Here is a 21,925-nt window from a genome sequence, read left to right as displayed (position 1 = left end):
TTCTTATACTGTTCCCGATGTAATTAAACCCTATATGTACGAAAATCTTCATCAAATTCCAACTCAATGGCACGTTTATTGTTTTGTTTTTAACAACGCGAATACGAGATAATTTTTTTTCAGTGGATGCCGAATATTCATTTAGTATTTTTATAAATGCTGAACGGAACGGGGCCATATTTGGATTGATATTCCTAGTAGAGAATAAGCTTTGACAATATTGTGTGAGGTTGGATGGTCGAATGGTTAGCGCTGTATCATAAGTCAACTGGGATGGTTTCGATTCCCTGGTTGTACGTGACAAAGAGTAGGGTCGCCTGTCCAAACTCGTGGGGTTTTCTCCGGGTCCTCCGGTTTCCTCAAACTGCTAAAGACCCCTACGCGCAAGCGAATTATTAAATTGAACCATGTTAGTCCAGAAATGACCTGGTTGTGTCGAGTGGGCGTTAATCCCCATGTCTATCTCTCTCTCTCTCTCTCTCTCCTCTCTCTCTCTCTCTCTCACTGTAATGACGATCAGAGAGTTCCTAAAATAGATAGGCTGAATGTGTCATGCTAAAATTTGCAACAAAGTTTGTGTGAACTGAAACAGTGAGAAGTGGTATTAGGTGTTCCTGAAAGAGTAAGCGCATCGGGAATGTTGCATCTAATAACTACAGCCTATATGCAGGACGGAAGGTCTGTCAAAGAACGTCTAGTTGTTCGGATGAGACGAAACATCTTCAATTGAAATGACCTATATATGTCGAGTGGACGTTAAACCCCATACTTTAATTCATTAATAGTTTAATACACACCACTATAAGGACAATCAATAATTTACATTTTTCAAAATCCAAAGGAAAATCACTGTAAAAGCATAAAGCATAACAGTGATAACAATTCAAATTGATTGATGTATCGAAGATTACCCTGTCATTGCAAAGAGGGGAATGTTACCTTTAGATCAGGGGTGTCAGAGACCACATGAACTAAAATTTTCCATCAAGTGAGCCCAAGATATATAACATACAAAAATATCAAGATAAAGAAAATTTTATTGATTTATTTGACTAAAATCGTTACATACAATACTTTAAAATAGACCATAATTTAAAGGAGCTAAATCGGTAAAATTTGGGACCTAGAAATTGACAAAAGTGGGTCGCAACGCATATAATACTGTAATATGAATGTATATAAACTGATTTACATTCAATGGTTTCCGTTTTACTCCAATTTCAAATCAGTTATGTTCGACGAAATAAGCCAGCAGTCTCAAGCGAGTGCAAATTTCTAGCGTCTGGTTATTCCAGTCTACATGCGCCGTTTGATTTGGTGCAATGTGTCTAGCCTCGTCCCTCGAGTCTCTTGATACAACTGGGGCTGAAGCGCATTATGGTACACGATTCGTGTACCAATGGTAAAATGTTTATTTTTTCTTAAATATTGGATACCAAAAGCCCATCTTTTTCCGGTAAGATCACAACATGAATGTTGATTTAATTTGACAAATAAATCGTGTTTTCAATGTTGAAGATTTTGGATGATATTGAGTTAGAGACTTAGCTACTCTAACCTTTTTTAAAAATTTTACACTGAATTCTTTTAGAAACAACAACAAAACAGTGTTGATATTCAGAATCTTATGAATATGCCATGTTTTAATTTAAACTCTCTGACAATAATAGCTATTTATCGACATCAGTTTATTGAAATTTGTTCAACGGGCCACATTTAAACCCTTGGCGGGTAGGATCTGGCCCGCTGGTCGTATGTTTGACACTTCTGCTTTAGATCATGCACAAGGTTTGTCATGGAGTCAAGTGGTCTGGTTCGATCTCACATTTGTATTTGACAATTTAGAAGTGGCTATAGACTACGGTACTACGGTACTTCGCCTGTCGAATCTCCAGGGTTCACCGGGCAACCGCATACAGCTAAAGAACACTACGCGCCAGCGAATTATTGCAATAAAATTGTACCATATTATGTTAATCCCAAAATTATCTTGTTTGTATGGGGGGTGGGGGGTGGATGGCTGAATGATTAGCACGTGCGCGCTGTACCATAAAGTCTGCCATTGAGTTAACTGGTGTGGTTTCGATTCCCCGGTTGTACGTGACAAGGAGTAGGGTCGCCTGTCCAACCTCGTGGGTTTTCTCCGGGTCCTCCGGTTTCCTCCCACTGCTAAAGACCCCTACGCCCAAGCGAATTATTCATTGAAATAAAATTGAACCATATGTTAGTCCCGAAATGACCTAGTTTGTGTCGAGTGGACGTTAAACCCTATTTCTCCCTCTCACCTTGTTTGTGTCTAGAGCAAAAGGCCCACGGGCCTGATCCTGCAAGTGCAACCATGCTATAAAACACACATAACTTTAAAGGGACAATAACACTCTTGTTGGCTTGACAGCTCTAGAAAATAAATAATAGCCTTATTCTAAGTATTAGATGTTTAAGTGTCCTACCTGTTGTGTAAATTATCCATTACATCCTATTTTACTTGTTCAGAGGGTTCGAAAATATTTTTAAATCCAAGTCACATTTGAAAAGGTTTACGTTAGGCTTTTCAAATCATTTATTGAATTTTTCCAATTTTTTAAATTAGATGTGTTAAGATGAAATTTGTATCATCAATTAATTGGGATATTGTAAAATAGTACAATTTGTTGACTAGAATAAAGATTGGGACATATTATTCAGTTACGGGACAACAAGAGTGGTATTGAGCCTTTAACGGGTTTGCAATTATTATTCATTTTGATTTTATGTTATAAAATGTTGCTAGAATAAATGTGAAGCTACGAAGAAAAGAATCATGCTGATACACGAACTTATAGGAGGCAGAACATTAAATTTCACTTCTGGGGGAAAAATAGTGGTCCGAATGCTGATTGCCGAAAGATAAGCAGTGTCAAGGTCGCTAGCAGAAGAAAAACAAATATGGCGCTGTTTGATAAGGAGAAGGTACACATTTAGAATAATACTAGATCTTTGTGTCATCTGGAGAATATCTTCTCTATGGTTAGGGTTCGGGTTAGGTTTATAAATTACATGTCAAACGTACAAATTGAAGCTGTAACAACGGTAGATTGTGGCTAAAACTATTCTGAAGGGTTAGGGTTAGAATTGTGGGTACGGTATACTATAAACACTGACAGATATTCTACAGATCGGTCAAGATCCAGTAGCGTGCACAAATTTAAGAATGATTTGTTCTTTATTTCGTATATTTTTATTCATATCAGCCATGGCACTCTAACATAATTACACCAATATACACAGATATAATATTGTTGGATTTATGCAATATTGACCCGTTTGTTTTTAATTTCCTGACCTAGAGATCGAGTAGCCTACCGTAATTTGACGTTTGGAATGGCTAGCACGAGTAGCAGACCTTGAGACGGAATTTATACAGGATGCTGTCATTTGCGGCAACGAAATGTTATGTACGCCAGGCTTAGGGTACTTATAGGCAACTAAGGAAATAATTATTTGGTGATGATCGTTCCCTTTTCTCCAGTTTGTATTATGTCAACTCAAAACACTAACATGTATTACGTAAATTCACTGAGAATAATCAACTCATCTCGATGAACAAATGTGAGACTCAAAAAAAATGTGGTCTAGCTCTGTTTCATCAATATGTATTTTATTTTAGTTTGAAAAAGATGGTTATATTGTTATAGACGATTTTTTAAGTGAGGAAGATATTACAGCTCTACGATCAGAATGTTGGAACATGATAGAAGAAATGAAGCCAGAGGAACACTGTCCTTCTGTATTTAATACCACAGATCCTAAAAAACATGTAAGTTTTTGATTTTATCTCCACATTTTGACACCACCAATGTCACTCCAGCTGAATCTGCCTGTAATTTATTGGGGAATTCTTGCATTTAAAATCATGGCTGATTTTAGCTGCATGCCAGTTGTGAAGGGTGCAGTGCATTAATGTGTCTTTGCAGAGCTGGACCGTGAATTTATCACACTTCCTTTCCTGTCTCACCTTTACACTGGACCTGGTATTCAATCTTGTTTCCTCGAAAACATTAGTGTGCTATTTTGATCATAAGGTCTGTCATAAAGCTAAATTTTGTAGTTTTGATCCCAGGCTTGAATCTGTAAATGGCATGGGCTCGTCTAGCTAGAGATTCTATGCCCAATTGAATTGTTAAAAAAATAAATGAAAATGAAATGGACTGGGCTAATGAAGATGGATGTACGCCATACAGTGTGCTATGAGGGTAATTCTTCTTGCACAAGGGTGATACAGCCTACTCTTATTATCAAATTCAAACAGTCAAGGGTTCATTTCTGTGCACACAGGACCTTGTTTTATTTTTTATCCTATCTGAACGACTATACGTTGTCCCTTGCCATGAGTGGACTTTGAACCCAGTTTCTTTCATCTTTCTCCCATTTTTCTCCCATTAATTTCTTATGTCAGTAGAATATGTGTTTATTTATTATTTTTTTTTTACACTGTAGTTGAGTAATGATTACTTTATGACTAGTGGTGATAAAATTAGATTTTTCTTTGAAGAAGGAGCAATTGATGACAAAGGTAAGAAGAATAGCACCAGTCAGACACTACATGTACCCCTCTGAATCCTATCATGTCGTCTGACACGGATTTATCGTGTACATATTAGTTTGCACATAAAAGAACCCTTGACCGTTGGAATTCTATATAAGAGAATGCCTTAGTGTCGCTGTCCAGGTAAAATTTTATTCATAGCACACTATACTATATGGCATATGCCCGTCTTCATTAGCCCAGTCGGTGCAGAACAGTAGGACATTCAACTCCATTTCATTTCTTTTCATTTCATTTTAATGATATTTTTATACATGTGGCATCCAGCGCAAAATTCAGAATGTCAGGTTTAATTCAATAGTTCCTAACAATTTGTCGCTTTCAAATGAAATCAGTATTTTGAGGCTTGTATATTTTTGTCAACCCTGTTGATTGCTTCATTCAAACAAAAACTTCCTGTTTAATTTCTACTTGAAATTTATATGCATTGTTACGATCTTTGAATTCTTTTAAAGTTCAACAATTTTGACCAACTGTCCAGAATTATCACCCTAGTTATATTTTCAATGTTACAAGCACCTGTGGTATAATCCACAACATCAATGACATAAACAATAAATAAAACTACACTTAATTTATTGCAGTATCAGACAGATAGACAGACAGACCTCTTACCCAAGATGCATGCAACATCAGCATCCCCCCAACCCACACATATATACAACAGTTTCCTGTAACTACCCAAGCCAGAGACAACATCAACAACACCAATATATAAAAAGGCCGCATCATCCCCCCCCCCCACTCCACCCCCCATATGCAACCACACCAATAGGAAAAAGAGTCCTGTAACTTCACGATCACAGGCCACATCAGCTGTCCCCCTTATGCAAAGGATTCCTGTAACATCACGATCACAGGCCACATTAGACGTCCCCCTTATGCAAAAGATTCCTGTAGCTACCCGATCACAGGCCACATCAGTTGTCCCCCTTCTGCAAAAGATTACTGTAGCTTCCCGATCACAGGCCACATCAGTTGTTCCCCCTTATGTAACTTGAGTCATCTGTTTGTGTCTGTTTAATTTCAGGAAAATTACTGGTAGATAAACAGCGATCTATAAATAAAATGGGACATGGTAAGTTATTGTCGAAAGCTTTGTTTTATTTTAAGTTTTGTAAACTTTAATATTACCAACATTTCATTCATTTACACATACACATGACGTCAGTTTTTGATCCCATCCGAATGACTAGACTGTCCATCTTGCACACTGATGATACACAAAGACGGAATATCCTAAGGAATTTTCTCAATCAACACTGGGTGTAAACCCGAAACCTCCTGGTTAGCGAGCTAGCATCTTACTCACTGAGCCATTGGGGATCCCAAAAACAAAGGAAGAATCAGGCCGAAAATGAAACGGGGTTTAACATCCTACTGTTCTGCTCTGACTGGGCTAATGAAGACAGGCATCTGCCATACAGTGTGCTATGAGGGTAATTTTGCCCGGGCAGCAGCACTGTAGACTACAGCTCTTATTTGAATTCCAACTGCTAAGGGATCTTTTACATGCATGCCAATGTATACACAGGACCTTGGTTTTTCAGCCTTGTTATTCCCTCTGTCCTGCACTACTGACAAGGGGAAACCCGATGTACTTTTTCGGCTAATGCAGGGATCGAACACGCGACCTCTTGACAGGTTAGCCAGCGTCTAGTACCCACTTAGACACTGTGGCTCTCTATTAATAATGTGATTGATTATAGTGATAACTGTTGATAATTATATTTGCAGCCTTCCATGCTCTAAATCCTGTTTATAAAAGAGTCACATTTAGTGAAAAAGTCAAGGTAAGATAATTTGATGTGTTTCTGTTGATCGGACACACAATCTGCATTTCTAACTAATGGTTTTACTAGAAAATACTGAATTGTCTGAAACAAAATTGTATTTGTTGGTCGAATCTCTAGTGACTATGAGAACAGTGAAATACTGTTGATTGTACAAACCAGGTATTTATACCTGTTTATTGTACAGACAAGGTATTTTTACCTGTTGATTGTACAGACCAGGTATTACGATCCATACTGTTGTCTCTGTTACACAGATTCTCTGTGTTATTGTATATCGAGTCTGAGAACATTGATCTTTGTGTCGTCACTTCACCAAGTTTACTATACCCAAAATTTGATATGGTATGCTTGTGTTTATGCTCAGATTTGAGTACAAAATGATGATCAGCCAACGAATTTTATTTTTGTATTGTTACTGTATAGTTTCTAGTTTTATAGAGTAAGAGGCAAACTATCTTTAACCATAGGTATTCATTATAATTTTAAGGATGCACTATGTAAGAACTAAATCTGTCTAATGCAGATCTTTCGTTTGGCCTCAAATGTTATATAAATCATTAATTAGATTTATTCACATTAACAGCTGTCCAGACCATTGGATGGTTTTGATTTTCAACAGATTTAAAAACGATCGCCCGGAAGTTAATATATTTATTAAAAATGGATAATCTAGACTATACTGTTTACCAAACAGCCATAACTCTGCTCAGAATGAAGTAAAATTTGACTGAAATTTTCATTATCTATTTTCTGAAATATTATAGCGAGAACTGTCAATACTCTTTATCTAAATCATGCATAATGTATATTTAATATATTAACTTTTTATTATATTTTTAGAATATTATGAAAAGTTTAAATCTTGTAGATCCAGTTGTATGTCAAAGCATGTATATCTTTAAGGTAAATCTTTAAGATTAATCCCAAAATAAACAACTTCTGAATCAACCATCAGATAATCTTGAAATCACATAAAGAAAAAAGATGTGAGAAGGAAAAGGGTCGTCTGTCCAACTTCGTGGTTTTTTTTTCTAATCCTCCAGTTTCCTCTGACTACTAAAAAAATGCTACACGTACAAGCAAATTATTGAAAAAAAATTGAACCATTGATTGGCAACCAGAAATCCAAAATGGCATAATTTATTAAATCCTTGATAAATGGATATTGTTCCAAAATCTCATTCAAAGCTTCTATTTAAATCCAACCTCCTGGTATCAGATAAGTATATAGTTGTGATTTAAATTGACCTATATTATTTTTTTTTTATTTTCAGCAACCCGGTATTGGAGGCGAAGGTAATACCTTTTTTTTGGGGGGTGGGGGTGAATAATGGAGTTAATACTGAATCAACTAAATGTTGTCTATGGTATCCTTTCATTACACAGAGATTACAGTGGTGTAGGAAAGAGGGCCTGGCATGGAACAGTATCTAGTTGTTCGGATGGCACAAATATACAAGTTCCAGAATACACGTTGGCATGCACGTAAAAGACTCCTTGTCAGTTGGAATTTGACGCAGAGTAAGGGGAAATGCCGCTGTTCAGGCAAAATTTCACTCACAGCACACTGTATGGTGTATGCTTGTTTTCATTAGCTCAATCAGTTAGTGGGGGGGGGGAAGGCCGAATGGTTAGCATGCGCACGCTGTATCATACAGTCTGTCATTGAGTCAACTGGCGGGGTTTCGATTCCCCGGTTGTACGTGACAAGGAGTAGGGTCGCCTGTCCAACCTCGTGGGTTTTCTCGGGGTCCTCCGGTTTCCTCCCACAGCTAAAGACCCCTACACCTAAGCGAAATATTGAAATAAAATTGAACCATGTGTTAGTCCCGAAATGACCTAGTTTGTGTCGAGTGGACGTTAAACCCCATTTTTCTCTCTCTCTCAATCAGTTAGTGAAGAAAAGTAGGATGTTAAACCCCATTTCATTTCTTTTTGCTTATGTTTTCAGTGACCCCTCATCAAGACAATACTTTCTTATATACTGAACCAATGAAGTTATATGGATTGTGGATTGCTTTAGAAGATGCTACAATAGAAAATGGTTGTCTTTGGTTTATACCAGGCTCTCATAAAAGTAAGTTTGACCAGTCATGCCAGTTTGATTGTATGTACTGCACCAGTATATGTTTAAGTTTAAATTAATTAATACACTCCCGGTGCTAGTTGGTGCGTAACTTAACCGAACAGCTCTCACCGAGAGTAATAGAACTGTCACTTCTGCTAGTTATTTCCCTTCTCTTCCGGGGTGCTTTTTCGGTTTACTCTTCGTGTCGGTAAGTCATATTTTTCTGTACACAATATTCATTCATAATAGAAACTAATAGTTTATCTTAGCCTTTGTTTATTTACAAGACACTATTACTGCATCTTCAACTGGCGCTGATTATATACAGTCACCCTAGAGTGATTATACTGACACACTAGAATGAGTATACATGTTGGATGTTGGAATCCTACAATATTTTCTGCACTACAGCAACCATCCTTGGTATCCTCAGTGGTCTCATTCCGTTCTACTCCACTAACCCCTGGGTTCATCCATGGGGGAGACCTATTCAAATTATCTGCCCTTGATGATTGTGCTCGATTTATCGACCAATATGCTTGATAGCATAATGACTTGCCACTGTCTGTTTTGACTGACATAAAAGATAAAAACATCTTTCCCATCAAAAAGAGGTTTTAGGACATCTTTTTGTGTGCATGTCACTTCTTTTATATTAAATTTCTTGCAAACTTTCTCATAATCGAGCAAATAAGTCGCCATATTGTTGCCAGGGCTCACGCTGTCTGTCTCCAAAGTCGCGATTTGCAATAAAAATATGAAAGTGGGGATATTAAATTTGATTTTGGCGATAATGTTTTGTGGTACTGGCGATTCTTTTTGAGAAGAATTCTAATCGTATTTATCCTGGATTAACCATTTATTGAGTGTCAATCACATGGCGGAATACTATAAATTAATCAACTGGCTGATAATACGGATTGCGTCAATGAGTAATACTATTCAGCTGTGTTGGATTAATGATTAGTTGATTGATAATTGCCAATGATCTATATAAAGCCTATCTCAAGTCATTATTTATTCCTAATCAAAATGGCCAACAGATCCTTTCGAAAAGAATTAAATATTTCGATAGTTGAACTGTGGCTTCATATACGGCACATAAGATATACAAGCATGCCGATCGGATATCACTTTTTCAAATAATATCATCACCACTGGTCGAAAATGTAAGAAAGAGTTGAATAGCGACGATTCTTGAACGAGAAATCATTTCGCCATATGTATCATATTACCGTCGCCAAAATGCTCTAAAGGTGAACGACGGGTATAATTGTAAGCATCTTACAAATATAATGGAAATTTATATCATTCTATCAGGGATTCAGATTCTGATACCTTTACGGTACCTGAAAATAACTATAGGCCTATTGTACACGCAACACATAAATTTATAGAAAATTGGCAATCCTTGAATGAGATCTGACGTGTTAATACTGAATATATATTGTGCAGTACGGTGTTCAAATAGACTAAAGTCACCAAAGAAAAAGGATCTTATTAAATCCAAACTGTGCTAATGTAATTATATACAAACAGATTTTTAAAGTTGTTGTATATTGTATTGTATATATCGGTAATTGTTTTATAATAAGCCTAGCTGAGACATAATATCATTAGGTGTTGTCTTTTTTATCACACATTTTTGGCAGATAAAATATTCCAGTTGGCGGAAAAAAAATATGAACTTTTTTTTATATAAAAATTATCATGCCTTTTGACGGAAAAAAATTGAAAGCCAGTGTGAGCCCTGATTGTTGCGAACGTAAACAATGAGACTAAGACTTTTTTGGTTTAGTTCATAGAATCTAGTTACGATCAAGGGCAGATAATTTGAATACATAAATACCCCATGAATGAATCCAGGATATAGTGAGTGGAGTGGAACGGATTAAGACCATTGGGGATACCAAGGCTGTGCAGCTTCAAACTACAGCGGACTCTGTCAATTCCGACATCGTATGGGATCGATACAATATGCTGGATTATTAAATTATAGAGGTAATCAACAAGAACCGACACATGTTTTATGCTCACAGATAATTGATTGGTGATTGCTTGTGTTATAAGTTTATTTCACACTCTGAATGGAGAGAGAGAGAAATGGGGTTTTAACGTCCACTCGACACAAACTAGGTCATTTTGGGACTAACAAATGGTTCAATTTTATTTCCATAATTCGCTTGCGCGTAGGGGTCTTTAGCAGTGGGAGGAAACCGGAGAACCCTGAGTAAACCCTCGAGGTTGGACAGGCGACCCTACTCCTTGTCACGTACAACTGGGGAATCGAAACCATGCCAGCTGACTCGATGACAGACTTTATGATAAAGCACACACATACTAACCATTCAGCCATCTACCCACCCCCCACTCTGAATGGGACTGTTTACTATATATATATGTATTATAGATGGTTTATATGGTGACTGAAGTATGATAAGTATGACTGTTCTATATTCCAGATGGTTTATATGGTAACCGACGTATGATACGAAATCCTGATACAACTCCTGGTCAACCACATATTGTATTTACCGGTGATGTAACCACATTCAATGATGATCAGTTTATACCAGTTCCAGTTAAAAAAGGTCCGAAACAAATTAGTATTAGGGACCTTTTACATCAGTACTAAAACGAATCTGAAAACGTCATCGATTCGTGTGTACATCAACCAGTACATAAACGAAAATGTTTCTTGTCTCATATATTGAATTTTCCACAATTTTTCAAGGCCTTGTGTATATTGTTGATTGTGTAGTGTGTGTAGAATGTGTTCAAATGCAATATTCTGATTGATACGTTGTGCATCTGCCAAAAAATCAATTGTAAACTTTGCCTGGACTGAGAAGTTTATGGATTGGAATTAAGGCCATCTAGCTATTACCGCATGTTACAGTAAACGGAAATGTAAATGAACACATGTTCGTTTTCATACCAATGCGAATGGTCCCTATATTGACATTGTATTACAATCTGGTCGGGTATGATAGCAGACAAATTCACACATGTAAATGAACGGTCTCTTATATAGCTGCAATATGAAAATTCTGCTCTTCTCCACCTCTTTTCTAAGGCTATTTTGGAATCCTTACCGTCTGTTTTTCACTGTGATTCTTTATTTTTTGCGATTAAAAAAGTCCTGATGTCTGTGCATGTCTCTAAATGGCTTGTCAGTTCAAACGTATTTTGTGTATGTTTTCTAATCAAAAAATTCAACCTGAAAATAGTGTTGAATTATTATAAATGTGTGTCAGCTGTGGCAAGAAATAATTCCAATCCAGTAAATATTGCAGGCTAGCGATGACATCAAGAGTTGATGTCTAATTAATAATTTAGATAACATTTCAGGCCTAAAGAAATACCTACAATAGGCAGATTAGCTCTTGCATAATGTATGTTTAAATAACCAATCTGAGTACATATTTACATGAATTTAGCTGCCAATGGTGCATCGTTACTGTTGATAAAGACCAGTAGGAGGTTGAGCCCCATTTTGTTTCATTTTCCCTTATGGTAGGACCGTGAAGTTATTATATGAAGTACAGCTGACTCTAAATCTAATGATATTTTTTTTACAAATATTTTACAGGTAGTTGTGTTGTATTACATGGCGAGGTTGTTCATAAAAGTCTCCACAATAAATCAGAAAAATCTCGACATATTTACACATTCCATGTGTTCGATAAGAAAGACACAGTTTACAGTCCTCAAAACTGGTAAGAAAACTATTATGCCATGTAAATTCTCAGAACAAGCTGCATTTTTTGGGGGGGGGGGGGCTTGGAGCCATTTAGTGTCTGGTATCCAATGATCCTTTCGGGGGGGGGGGGGGGGGGTTGATGGCCGAATGGTTAGCATGTGCGCGCTGTATCATAAGGTCTGCCATCGAGTGAACTGGTGTGGTTTTTTCGATTTTCCGGATCTATGTGAAAAGAAGTAGGGTCGCCCGTCCAACCACATGGGTTTTATCCGGGTCCTCCCATTGCTAAAAACATGTAAACGCAAGCACATTATTGAAATAAAATTAAACCATGTGTTAGTTCCAAAATAACCTAGTTTGTGTTGTGTGGAGTTAAAATCCCATCTCTCTCTCTATCTCTCTCTCTCTCTCTCTCTCTCCAGTGATCCTTTCACAAAATGAAAAACAATATATAAAAACTTAGCCCTTCCTATTTTATATTTGACCTTTGACCATCGCTTGATAAAAACTAGTGGATATGCTGCTGACTAAATAGACAGTAATTGTATTCCATAGAAGTAGAAATGTGTCCTTTGTAAATAAAAACCTGATATTTTACAATCTGATTAAAATACAGATCTACATTTCGTTTCATTTTTTGTCCCCCGCCTTTCGAAGAAAGCAGGGGACTATTAAAATGGGTTCGTCCGTCTGTCTGTCTGTCTGTCTGTCCGTCTGTCTGTCCGTCTGTCTGTCTGTCCGTCCGTCTGTCTGTCCGTCACACTTTTTGGGACACAATAACTCTCTTCCTAATTGAGCTAGAATGTTCAAACTTGGTGTATGTGTTTATTAGGTCAATGCCTTGATGGAGTTCGAAGATGAGCATTTTCCGCTTAGGGTAAGCAGAGATAAGCAATTTGATTGGTTGATGCTTTGGGACACGATAACTCTCTTCCTAATTGGGCTAGAATGTTCAAACTTGGTGTATGTGTTGATTAGGTCAATGCCTTGATGGAGTTCGAAGATAGCATTTTCCGCTTAGGGTAAGCAGAGATAAGCAATTTGATTGGTTGATGCTTTGGGACACGATAACTTTTAATTGAGCTAGAATGTTCAAACTTGGTGTATGTGTTTATTAGGTCAATGCCTTGATGGAGTTCGAAGATGAGCATTTTCCGCTTAGGGTAAGCAGAGATAAGCAATTTGATTGGTTGATACTTTGGGGCACGATAACTCTCTTCCTAATTGAGCTAGAATGTTCAAACTTGGTGTATGTGTTGATTAGGTCAATGCCTTGATGGAGTTCGAAGATGAGCATTTTCCGCTTAGGGTAAGCAGAGATAAGCAATTTGATTGGTTGATGCTTTGGGACACGATAACTTTAGTTCTAATTAAGTGAGATTGATGAAACTTGGTGTATAGATTTATTATATGAATACCTTAACTAAGTTCGATAATGAACATTTTTTGCTGAGGGTAAGCAGAGTGATAAGCAATTTGATTGGTAGAAACTTTGGAACACAATAACTCTCCTTCTAATTGAGGTAGAATGTTCAAACTTGGCATAGGTGTCTATTAGGTGAATGTTTAAACTTGATGTATATGTAGATGTTCATTAGGTGAATGTCTTGACTGAGTTCAATAATTAACATTTCGAGCTGAAGCTAAGCAGAGCTAATCGATTTCATTTGTCGATGGTTTGGGACAAGATAATCTTGATTCTATCTGATAGAGAGTGATGAAACTTAGTGAAAAAAATAAATGTGCGATTAATTAATATGTGTCATCTATTTATTTTGCAATTTCGGCGGGGGACATCAGCCTCACTGTTGGCTTGTTTATACTGTCGATGGCCTACACTACATGTAGATCTGACAAGCTGTAGAGATAGGTCGCGTCAGAGGTCATACAGGCGGCTTTTGACCCTATGATGTCAGACATTTGATTAACCAATCAGCATTGAAGTTTTTTAATGGATTACCCTCAGTTCCGTGCAAAACACGCCTAAAGCTCGCCCTAAGAGACTGTTTCATTGGCTAATCCCTAACGCCATCCAGAACACGTCAATAATAACATCTCTTCCAGATCCTAGAGTGGTAAAGACAAGTAAAACGAAATTTTAAACTATATAAAACGAAATGAAATAGGATCTGTGTTTTAATCAAATTGCATATTTTAGGGAAGGAATGTTTGAGAACCAAAATACTCTTGCTTGGCTTTATTATTGGTTTATTAGTGTTAATTCATTTTCAATGAAGGAAATTAGATAGAAAGTATGTTAAGTCAGTGACATATTCACAGAACCGCTGTGTTTCTCCTATGAAAATACTTGTGGGTAATAATTTAGCTTTTTAAATAATTATAACTGTTTATTTTTATTTTAAGGTTACAAGAAACTGAAGCTCTACCTTTTCCGTCTGTCTACAATTACGCCTAATAATTATCTTCAGCATTTCATATACTTCCAGCATTTACCGTTTATGGCTTGTGATATATCATGAGATTTTATTCTGATTTATTTAATTATTTGTGATATCATGAGATTTAACTATTCAACCATTACACACACAGTTTGTGACTTGACAGTTAAATTTCTAGTAATAGCCATCATCATGTCACCATGGTTGGACAAATTTCTTTATTCTGTTCAGATTTTACAAAGATATTCTTGAGCTAACTATCCGTTAGAAGAAGCATCTGCGGTAGAACAGAATCACTTGGTCCATACATCATACATAATTTAACTGGATAGATCCTTTTAGCCAATGCTGGTCAAATATGTAATACTGAACTGTTTTGTTGTGAATGTGCTTGCCAAAGCTGGTCAAATATGTAATACTGAACTGTTTTGTTGTGAATGTGCTTAGAAACACTCATCTGTTAATGAAGCGCTATATAAATCAAACAATAATAATAAATAACAATGTATTTGTAGTCTTTGTTTATTGAATTGTCTGATGAATGGGTTTTATAAACTTGGAAGGGTTCAGTAAGGAGTGGTATAAGGTGTTCAAGCTAGACTGCCAGAAACACTGCGATTATGTGGGCACTCGATCAGGTCTGCTTCAACTGAGAGGACAGTTTTGGCTGTGATTCTGAAACATTCTAAATTACTGGGATTATAATGGTATCCCCTGGGTAATGCAGTATCACTAGGGTCTCTCAGTATCCCCAGGGTTTAACAGTAGGCCTTTTCCCAGGATACAACAGTATCCCCGGGGTTCAGCAGTGGGCCTATTCCCAGGTTAGAGTAGTATGATTTAATGTATATATGTATGAATGAAATAAAACAGTGAATATCAAGTTTTTATGTAAATGAATGATGATAATTTTTAAGGATAAAATTTTGTTCTATCATAATTTTAATCAATATACAGATGTTAAATGATTTTATTTTAAAAGAAATTTATTTTAGTACAGTATACACTGTAATACTAACTGTACTTATTGTTCTATTCTGTATGTATGTACTTTGATATGAAAATAATATATATATTTGAAAAAACTTGTCTTGGTTTTCTGCCTATGGTAACTCTTTATAAAACTGGGTTGGATGGGCCGAATGGTTAGCATGTGCGCGCTGTATCATAAGGTCTGTCATTGATTCAACTGGCATAGTTTCGATTCCCCGGTTGTACGTGACAAGGAGTAGGGTCGCCTGTCCAACCTTGTGGGTTTTCTCTGGGTCCTCCGGTTTCCCCTACGTGCAAGCGAATTATTGAGATAAAATTAAACCATATGTTAGTCCCGAAATGATCTGGTTTGAGACACTAAATATGGGTATGGCATTGTTTCTGAATTGGCATCAGTTATTCCACCCCCAATCACATTATCAAAAGTCATTAGAATCTATTGTCTGGGGAGTCGTGGTATAGTTATTCGGATGGGATGGAAAACTGAGGTCCAGTGTACACATTGTACAGGTAAAAAAAAAACTTGAGAGTTGGAATTCGATATAAGAGTAGGCCACAGTCCCGCTGTTCGGGCAAAAGTTCCCTCAAACCACACTGTATGATATATGACCATCTTCATTAGCCCAGTCTGAGTATGAAATGAAATGAAATGAAATGGGGTTTAACGTCCTAATGTTCTGCTCCTATACTGGGCTAATGAAGACGGGCATACGCCATACAGTGTGCTATGAGGGAAATTTTGCCCGGGCAGCGGCACCATCGCCTACTCTTATATCGAATTCCAACTGCCAAGGGATCTTTTACGTGCATTCCAATGTATACACGGGACCTCGGTTTTTCGTATCAACCGAACGACTAGACAGCTGTCCTTGTCAGGCCCTCCGTTCTGCACCACTGACAAGGGGAAACCACGTCGGACCAGTCTGAGCAGAAGGGTAGTATAATGAGTATGTTGAAATATTGATTAATGTTGATTTAAATGAAATTTATTTGGAATATTTAAGGAAACAGATGTCTAATACAAATGTATACATAATATAGTCATTAAGATTTTATCTGGATGAAATGACAGACAACTGCATATTTTTATACGCCCACATTAACACGTTTCATCATCTGATGAATCAAGTAAATGCTGTTCCTTGCCTGTCTGCTTTATTGACACAGCAATTTTATCGTCCAACACCAGGATCGAAATGAAATGAAATGGGGTTTAAGGTCCTACTGTTCTGCTCCTAAACTGGGCTAATGAAGACGGGCATATGCCATACAGTGCCCTACGGCCTACTCTTATATTGAATTCCAACTGCCAAGGGATCTTTTACGTGCACGCCAATGTGTACACGGGACCTCGTTTTTCGTCCCATCCGAACGACTAGACAGCTGTCCTTGTCAGGCCCTCCATCCTGCATCACTGACAAGGGGAAACCACGCCGGAAAATCTGGATGAACTTTCTCTGCCAATGCAGGGATCGAACACCCGACCTCCAGGCTAGCGAGCCAGCGTCTTACCCACCTAGCCACGTGATCCCCCACACCAGGATCGAACCCCAGAGCTCCTGGTTAGAGAACTAGAGCTTTACTCAATGACCAACAATGGTGCCCATTCATAATTCTGAGGAACTTTCCCGGCCAATGCGGGAGAGGGACCCACGAACATCCTGCTTAGTCGGCCAACAGATGATAAGAAATAGAGAGAAATGGGGTTTAACTTCCTACTGTCCCATCTGAATGACTAGACAGCTGTCCTCCGTCCTGCACCACTGACATGGGGAAACCACGTCTGAAAATTCTGATGAGCTTTCTTGGCCAGTGCAGGGATCGAACACACGACCTCTAGGCTAGCGAGCCAGTGTCTTACCCAGTTAGCCACTGTGGGCGTATATTATTGACTAGATTCAAGCTAGGTAATTTTAGGACTGACATGGTACAATTTTATTTCACTAATTAGCTTGCTCTTAGAGTTCTCTCACTGTCGGAGAAAACTCACAAGGTTTGGATCAAAACCACACCATTTGACTCAATGACAGACCTTGTGATCTAAAGCCTATGTCGCCCCCCCCCCCCCCCCCCACCATGTTTTAGGAAGAAAATAACCAGAATATTTAATGTCTCTCGCAGTCGGAGAAAACCCATGAGGTTTGGATCGAAACCACACAGTTGACTCAATGACAGACCTTATGATCTAAAGCCTACGTCCCCCTCCCATGTTTCTAAGAAGAAAATAACCAGAATATTTAATGTTTTTTTTTATTTGTAATAAATAGATAACAGATAAAATGTACAAACTATATGAACAGATCTACAACTAGATATCAAATATAATGATAAATAATGTAAATAATCAGATAAAGCCCTGATTACACATGCATATAGATAAAACACCTCATATAAACTACTAAATACATTTATACACAGCCGAGTTACAATTCTGTAGGTCCCTTGTACTACAGGTACTTTTGGTTCCTCATGAATTAAAATTATGTAGGCCCCTGGGCTACAGGTAGGCCTTCTGTGGGGCCCTTAGAAATACAGTTATGAACTACTAAATAAATTTATACAGAGTTGAATTAAAATTCTGTAGGACCTTGGACTACAGTTACAGTGAGGCCCACAGAAAATCAGTCATGAGTCTAGGACATTTGTACCCGGCCACATGTCCCTGGTAGGCCTATACCATGATAAATTGTTTCTGTTCACTGTGGTATGTTTACTACCAATATATATACATACATAATATATTAATTGAATCTTGTTTTAAAAACACAATTTAGAGGATTTATTCCACATTCACAAATAAAATAATTTTTCATTTAATCTCTGATGATCCTCTATCTGGTGAAGGACTTAAAGCTCATGTCTTAATCCGGGTCTCAATATATACACACACACTTCATAATTGTAATTATACATGCTTTAATTAAAAAGAAAATTAAAAATATTTGGGTCTCCCCAAAACATACAAATTTAGATCTTTGGCTTCCAACAAATGTGACATAATTTTTCAGTTCCTGTAAATGCCTAAGGCCTGGCACTCCTCCATTATATATCAAGGTATAACAAACATCCCTGACCACAAATATAAGAATTCATAGATCATCAAAAATGGGTTGATCAATGGTCATAATTGCTCATATATACATTTTTTGGAAAATAAATATTACATGTATGTTTGGCTTCAAAATGGAGATTTATATGTTTTTAAGACTGGAAATAAGACACCTGTCACAGACACTGTTAGGCCTACCTGTAAATTCAGGCTTTGTTAGGCCTACCTGTAAATTCAGGCTGTGTTAGGCCTACCTGTAAATTGTATCCCATCACAGATTGTTTTGTTTTCAGTGTTTGTATTGATATTTATAATACAAGTCAATAGATACAAAGTAAAAAAAGTGAGTTACTATCTCAGCAATAGTGCCAGACGATTTGTCAGTTAAATTATAACCACTATTTCTTGGCCTGTTTTTATGTTTCATTCAAATATATTGCACAGTACAACAAAGTGTCAATTCAATGTATATAATATGTACCAATAAAAATGTGTTCACAGAAGAAGCCTTTTTTCATAATAGGGTCTACTATTTCAAAGAGGTATCAGTGCTTTTGCAATAATCGGCAATACTTGTTAAAGTAAAATGGTTTTCTATGGTCACATGTCCAAATGATCCCATTTGACCCGTTAGAGTTTATTATTCCAAGAAAAAGGGGAAAAAATCTGTTATTTACAATAGGCCTATTAGCTAAATTTTGATAAAAAATCTAATAGTAAGTCTCACTGTACATCATACATGTATATATCACAGTTTTTACATCAAAAAACACTATCAAGGAAAACAAAATGGATTTCAGCTTATAATTAAAGTCTCTGTCTGAGAAAAAAAATGGTTTTAAAGTAATTGAAGAGTATATGATTTAAAGTAATTGAATGGTATTAAACAATTGGGAGTAAATGGTTTTAAAGCAATCAAGAGTAGGCTAAATGATTTTAAAACAATCAAGAGTAAATGGGTTTTAAAACAATCAAGAGTAAATGGTTTTAAAACAATCAAGAGTAAATGGTTTTAAAATAAATGGTTTTAAAACAACCAAGAGTAAATGCTTTTAAAACCATAGGGAGTAAAGGGTTTTAAAACAATTGAGAGTAAGACTATATGTTTTAAAGTAACTGAAGACTATATGTTTTTAAGTAACTGAAGACTATATGTTTTAAAGTAATTGAAAAGTAAATCTTTTAATATAATTTAACAGTATATGTTTTGAAGTATTCATTCTAAATCTTACTTGCTGAGCTTTTACAAACACAATGTAAACATTAAAACAAATATAATAATAAAGACTAGAAGTTTTATATACACATTCAAAATACTTATAATAAACATATAATGAGGATAGAGTAGGGCTCGGCCACACTCCCTTGTTAAAATGGTAGGATAAATGGGATTTGCCCAGGTCTCATGAGCAATGTATGGTCTCCCATGGGAAATGTATGGGGATTCTATTGGTCACAAAGATTAACACATGGGTAACAAGGATCAATTAATGTGATTTTCATGGGTGGGAATTATAATGACGACCCATGGGAAAATATAGAGAAGCTATGGTGCCAATGGCTGTCTATGGTGACACATATGACAACCACAGAACCTATGGATCAAGCACATTAACATATAGGGAATATATGGTGATCCTTGGCAGAGATTCAATAAATACTAATACACATCAATAAAATATCATTATAATAACTTGGTATACAACTATTTACCCTTTAAAAGATTAAAAACTTATGCCTCATAATAATATTATAATTTCTAGTTTTCCATCATTATAATTGATATTTACCCCTTAGATTATAAACTAGAGCTAGTCAATCAGTCACTGCTATAGTGTCCCATATAATTAGGCCACACCAAGTTCATTATCTTAGATTATATACATGTACAATAGCTAGTTTGTCACTGTTAGTGTCCCATATAATTAGGCCCCACCAAATTAATTTTCTGTTCTTAGGGAGTACCTTTTAAAATTTTGCTTATAATTTCTAGTTTTCCATCATTATAATTGATATTTACCCCTTCGATTATAAACTACAGCTAGTCAATCAGTCACTGCTATAGTGTCCCATATAATTAAGCCACACCAAGTTCATTATCTTAGATTATATACATGTACAATAGCTAGTTTGTCACTGTTAGTGTCCCATATAATTAGGCCCCACCAAATTAATTTTCTGTTCTTAGGGAGTACCTGTTAAAATTTTGCTTCTAACATCTTTAGCAAAAAGACTATTTTAAAAACTGAAAGTATTTGGTTACACTGATCAAAAGTTTCAGTTCCATTAAACAAAACATCTTTCATGTGATTCAAGTGATTATTTATCAACACCCAGAAGAATTGAAAATTAAACAGGTTTTTGGCCTTATAACTTTTATATAATAAATCCCACTATTATTCACCCATTTTATAACAAGCTATATCTTATATAAATTACACTGTTTATAAAATTGTGCGGGAGCCATCAAAAGCTCCTGATACCTTGGATATATGCAGTTTAAAAGTAAACAAAACCTGAAAGTAGTTTATTAATCTCAATATTTAGGAGCCCGATTTGGCTAATTCGTCGAAAGGAACAGGAGCAAAAGCTCCCCTTAAACGTGAAGGACTACTGTCAATATGTACATGATCATATAGACTGAAGTCAAGATTTTGACCTGATTTGTTGGAACTAACCAACTTTCATGCATTTGAAATATTTCAAATCTGTGGAATAGTGGATCATATTTACTTAATAAAGCGTCATATTTTAGATGCAAGAAAGAGATTAAGAAAATTCTAGTCGTTACGTCACTCAGTAATAAGCAATAATCATTTTGAATAGAATTGTGTCGTGTATCTGTTATTTCTATGATTACTTGATAAAGACAAGCAAACCCTAGTCAAACAAAACGTTGCTCAGTATGTAATAAACAGTATTTGCACTAAATAGAATTATGTCATGTATGTATATGTTCAGTCCAATTGGGTGATGCTAATTGTAGGGAGGTTCAGGAATTTCCGATGATTGGCGAATCCATTCCCATAAATGTGTATTTTGGGGGAATACCAACCCTAACCCTTTTTAGAAGGCTAAACATGGATCCGATTTACCTTTTACCACTCATACAAGGGTTAGGGTTAGTATTCTCCAAAATACACATTTATATATAGCAGCCATTTATATAAAGCGGCCATCGGAAATTCCTGTACCTCCCCAACCGGCCTACAATTAGCATCACCCAATCCAATTACTTAGGGACTGTTGTAAAATTTCAATACATGCATCCAATCGAACAACTCTTGGAACTAGGTGGGTGGGTTGAACCACACCGCAGATAGAAAATGATA

At 36.5% G+C, this 21,925-nt stretch overlaps 1 protein-coding gene across 1 annotated transcript; it reads left to right on the top strand.

Annotated features, from left to right (window-relative positions):
- The first annotated feature begins 2,815 nt into the window (after nucleotides 1–2,815).
- LOC126822658 (phytanoyl-CoA dioxygenase domain-containing protein 1) lies at nucleotides 2,816–15,643 on the top strand. The gene is made up of 11 exons (XM_050551685.2): nucleotides 2,816–2,949; nucleotides 3,647–3,796; nucleotides 4,477–4,552; nucleotides 5,616–5,663; nucleotides 6,323–6,378; nucleotides 7,222–7,284; nucleotides 7,656–7,677; nucleotides 8,333–8,458; nucleotides 10,912–11,040; nucleotides 12,042–12,168; nucleotides 14,517–15,643. Exons 1-11 carry the CDS (start codon nucleotides 2,926–2,928, stop codon nucleotides 14,566–14,568), a joined length of 873 nt encoding a protein of 290 aa, XP_050407642.1. The 5' UTR covers nucleotides 2,816–2,925; the 3' UTR covers nucleotides 14,569–15,643.
- Nucleotides 15,644–21,925: the final 6,282 nt, after the last annotated feature.

This window comes from Patella vulgata, chromosome 1, assembly GCF_932274485.2.
Source record: "Patella vulgata chromosome 1, xgPatVulg1.2, whole genome shotgun sequence".
In the NCBI taxonomy this organism is placed as follows: Eukaryota; Metazoa; Mollusca; class Gastropoda; family Patellidae; genus Patella; species Patella vulgata.
Note: the sequence above shows the minus strand (reverse complement) of the source record. Positions and strands in the feature narration are given on the sequence as shown.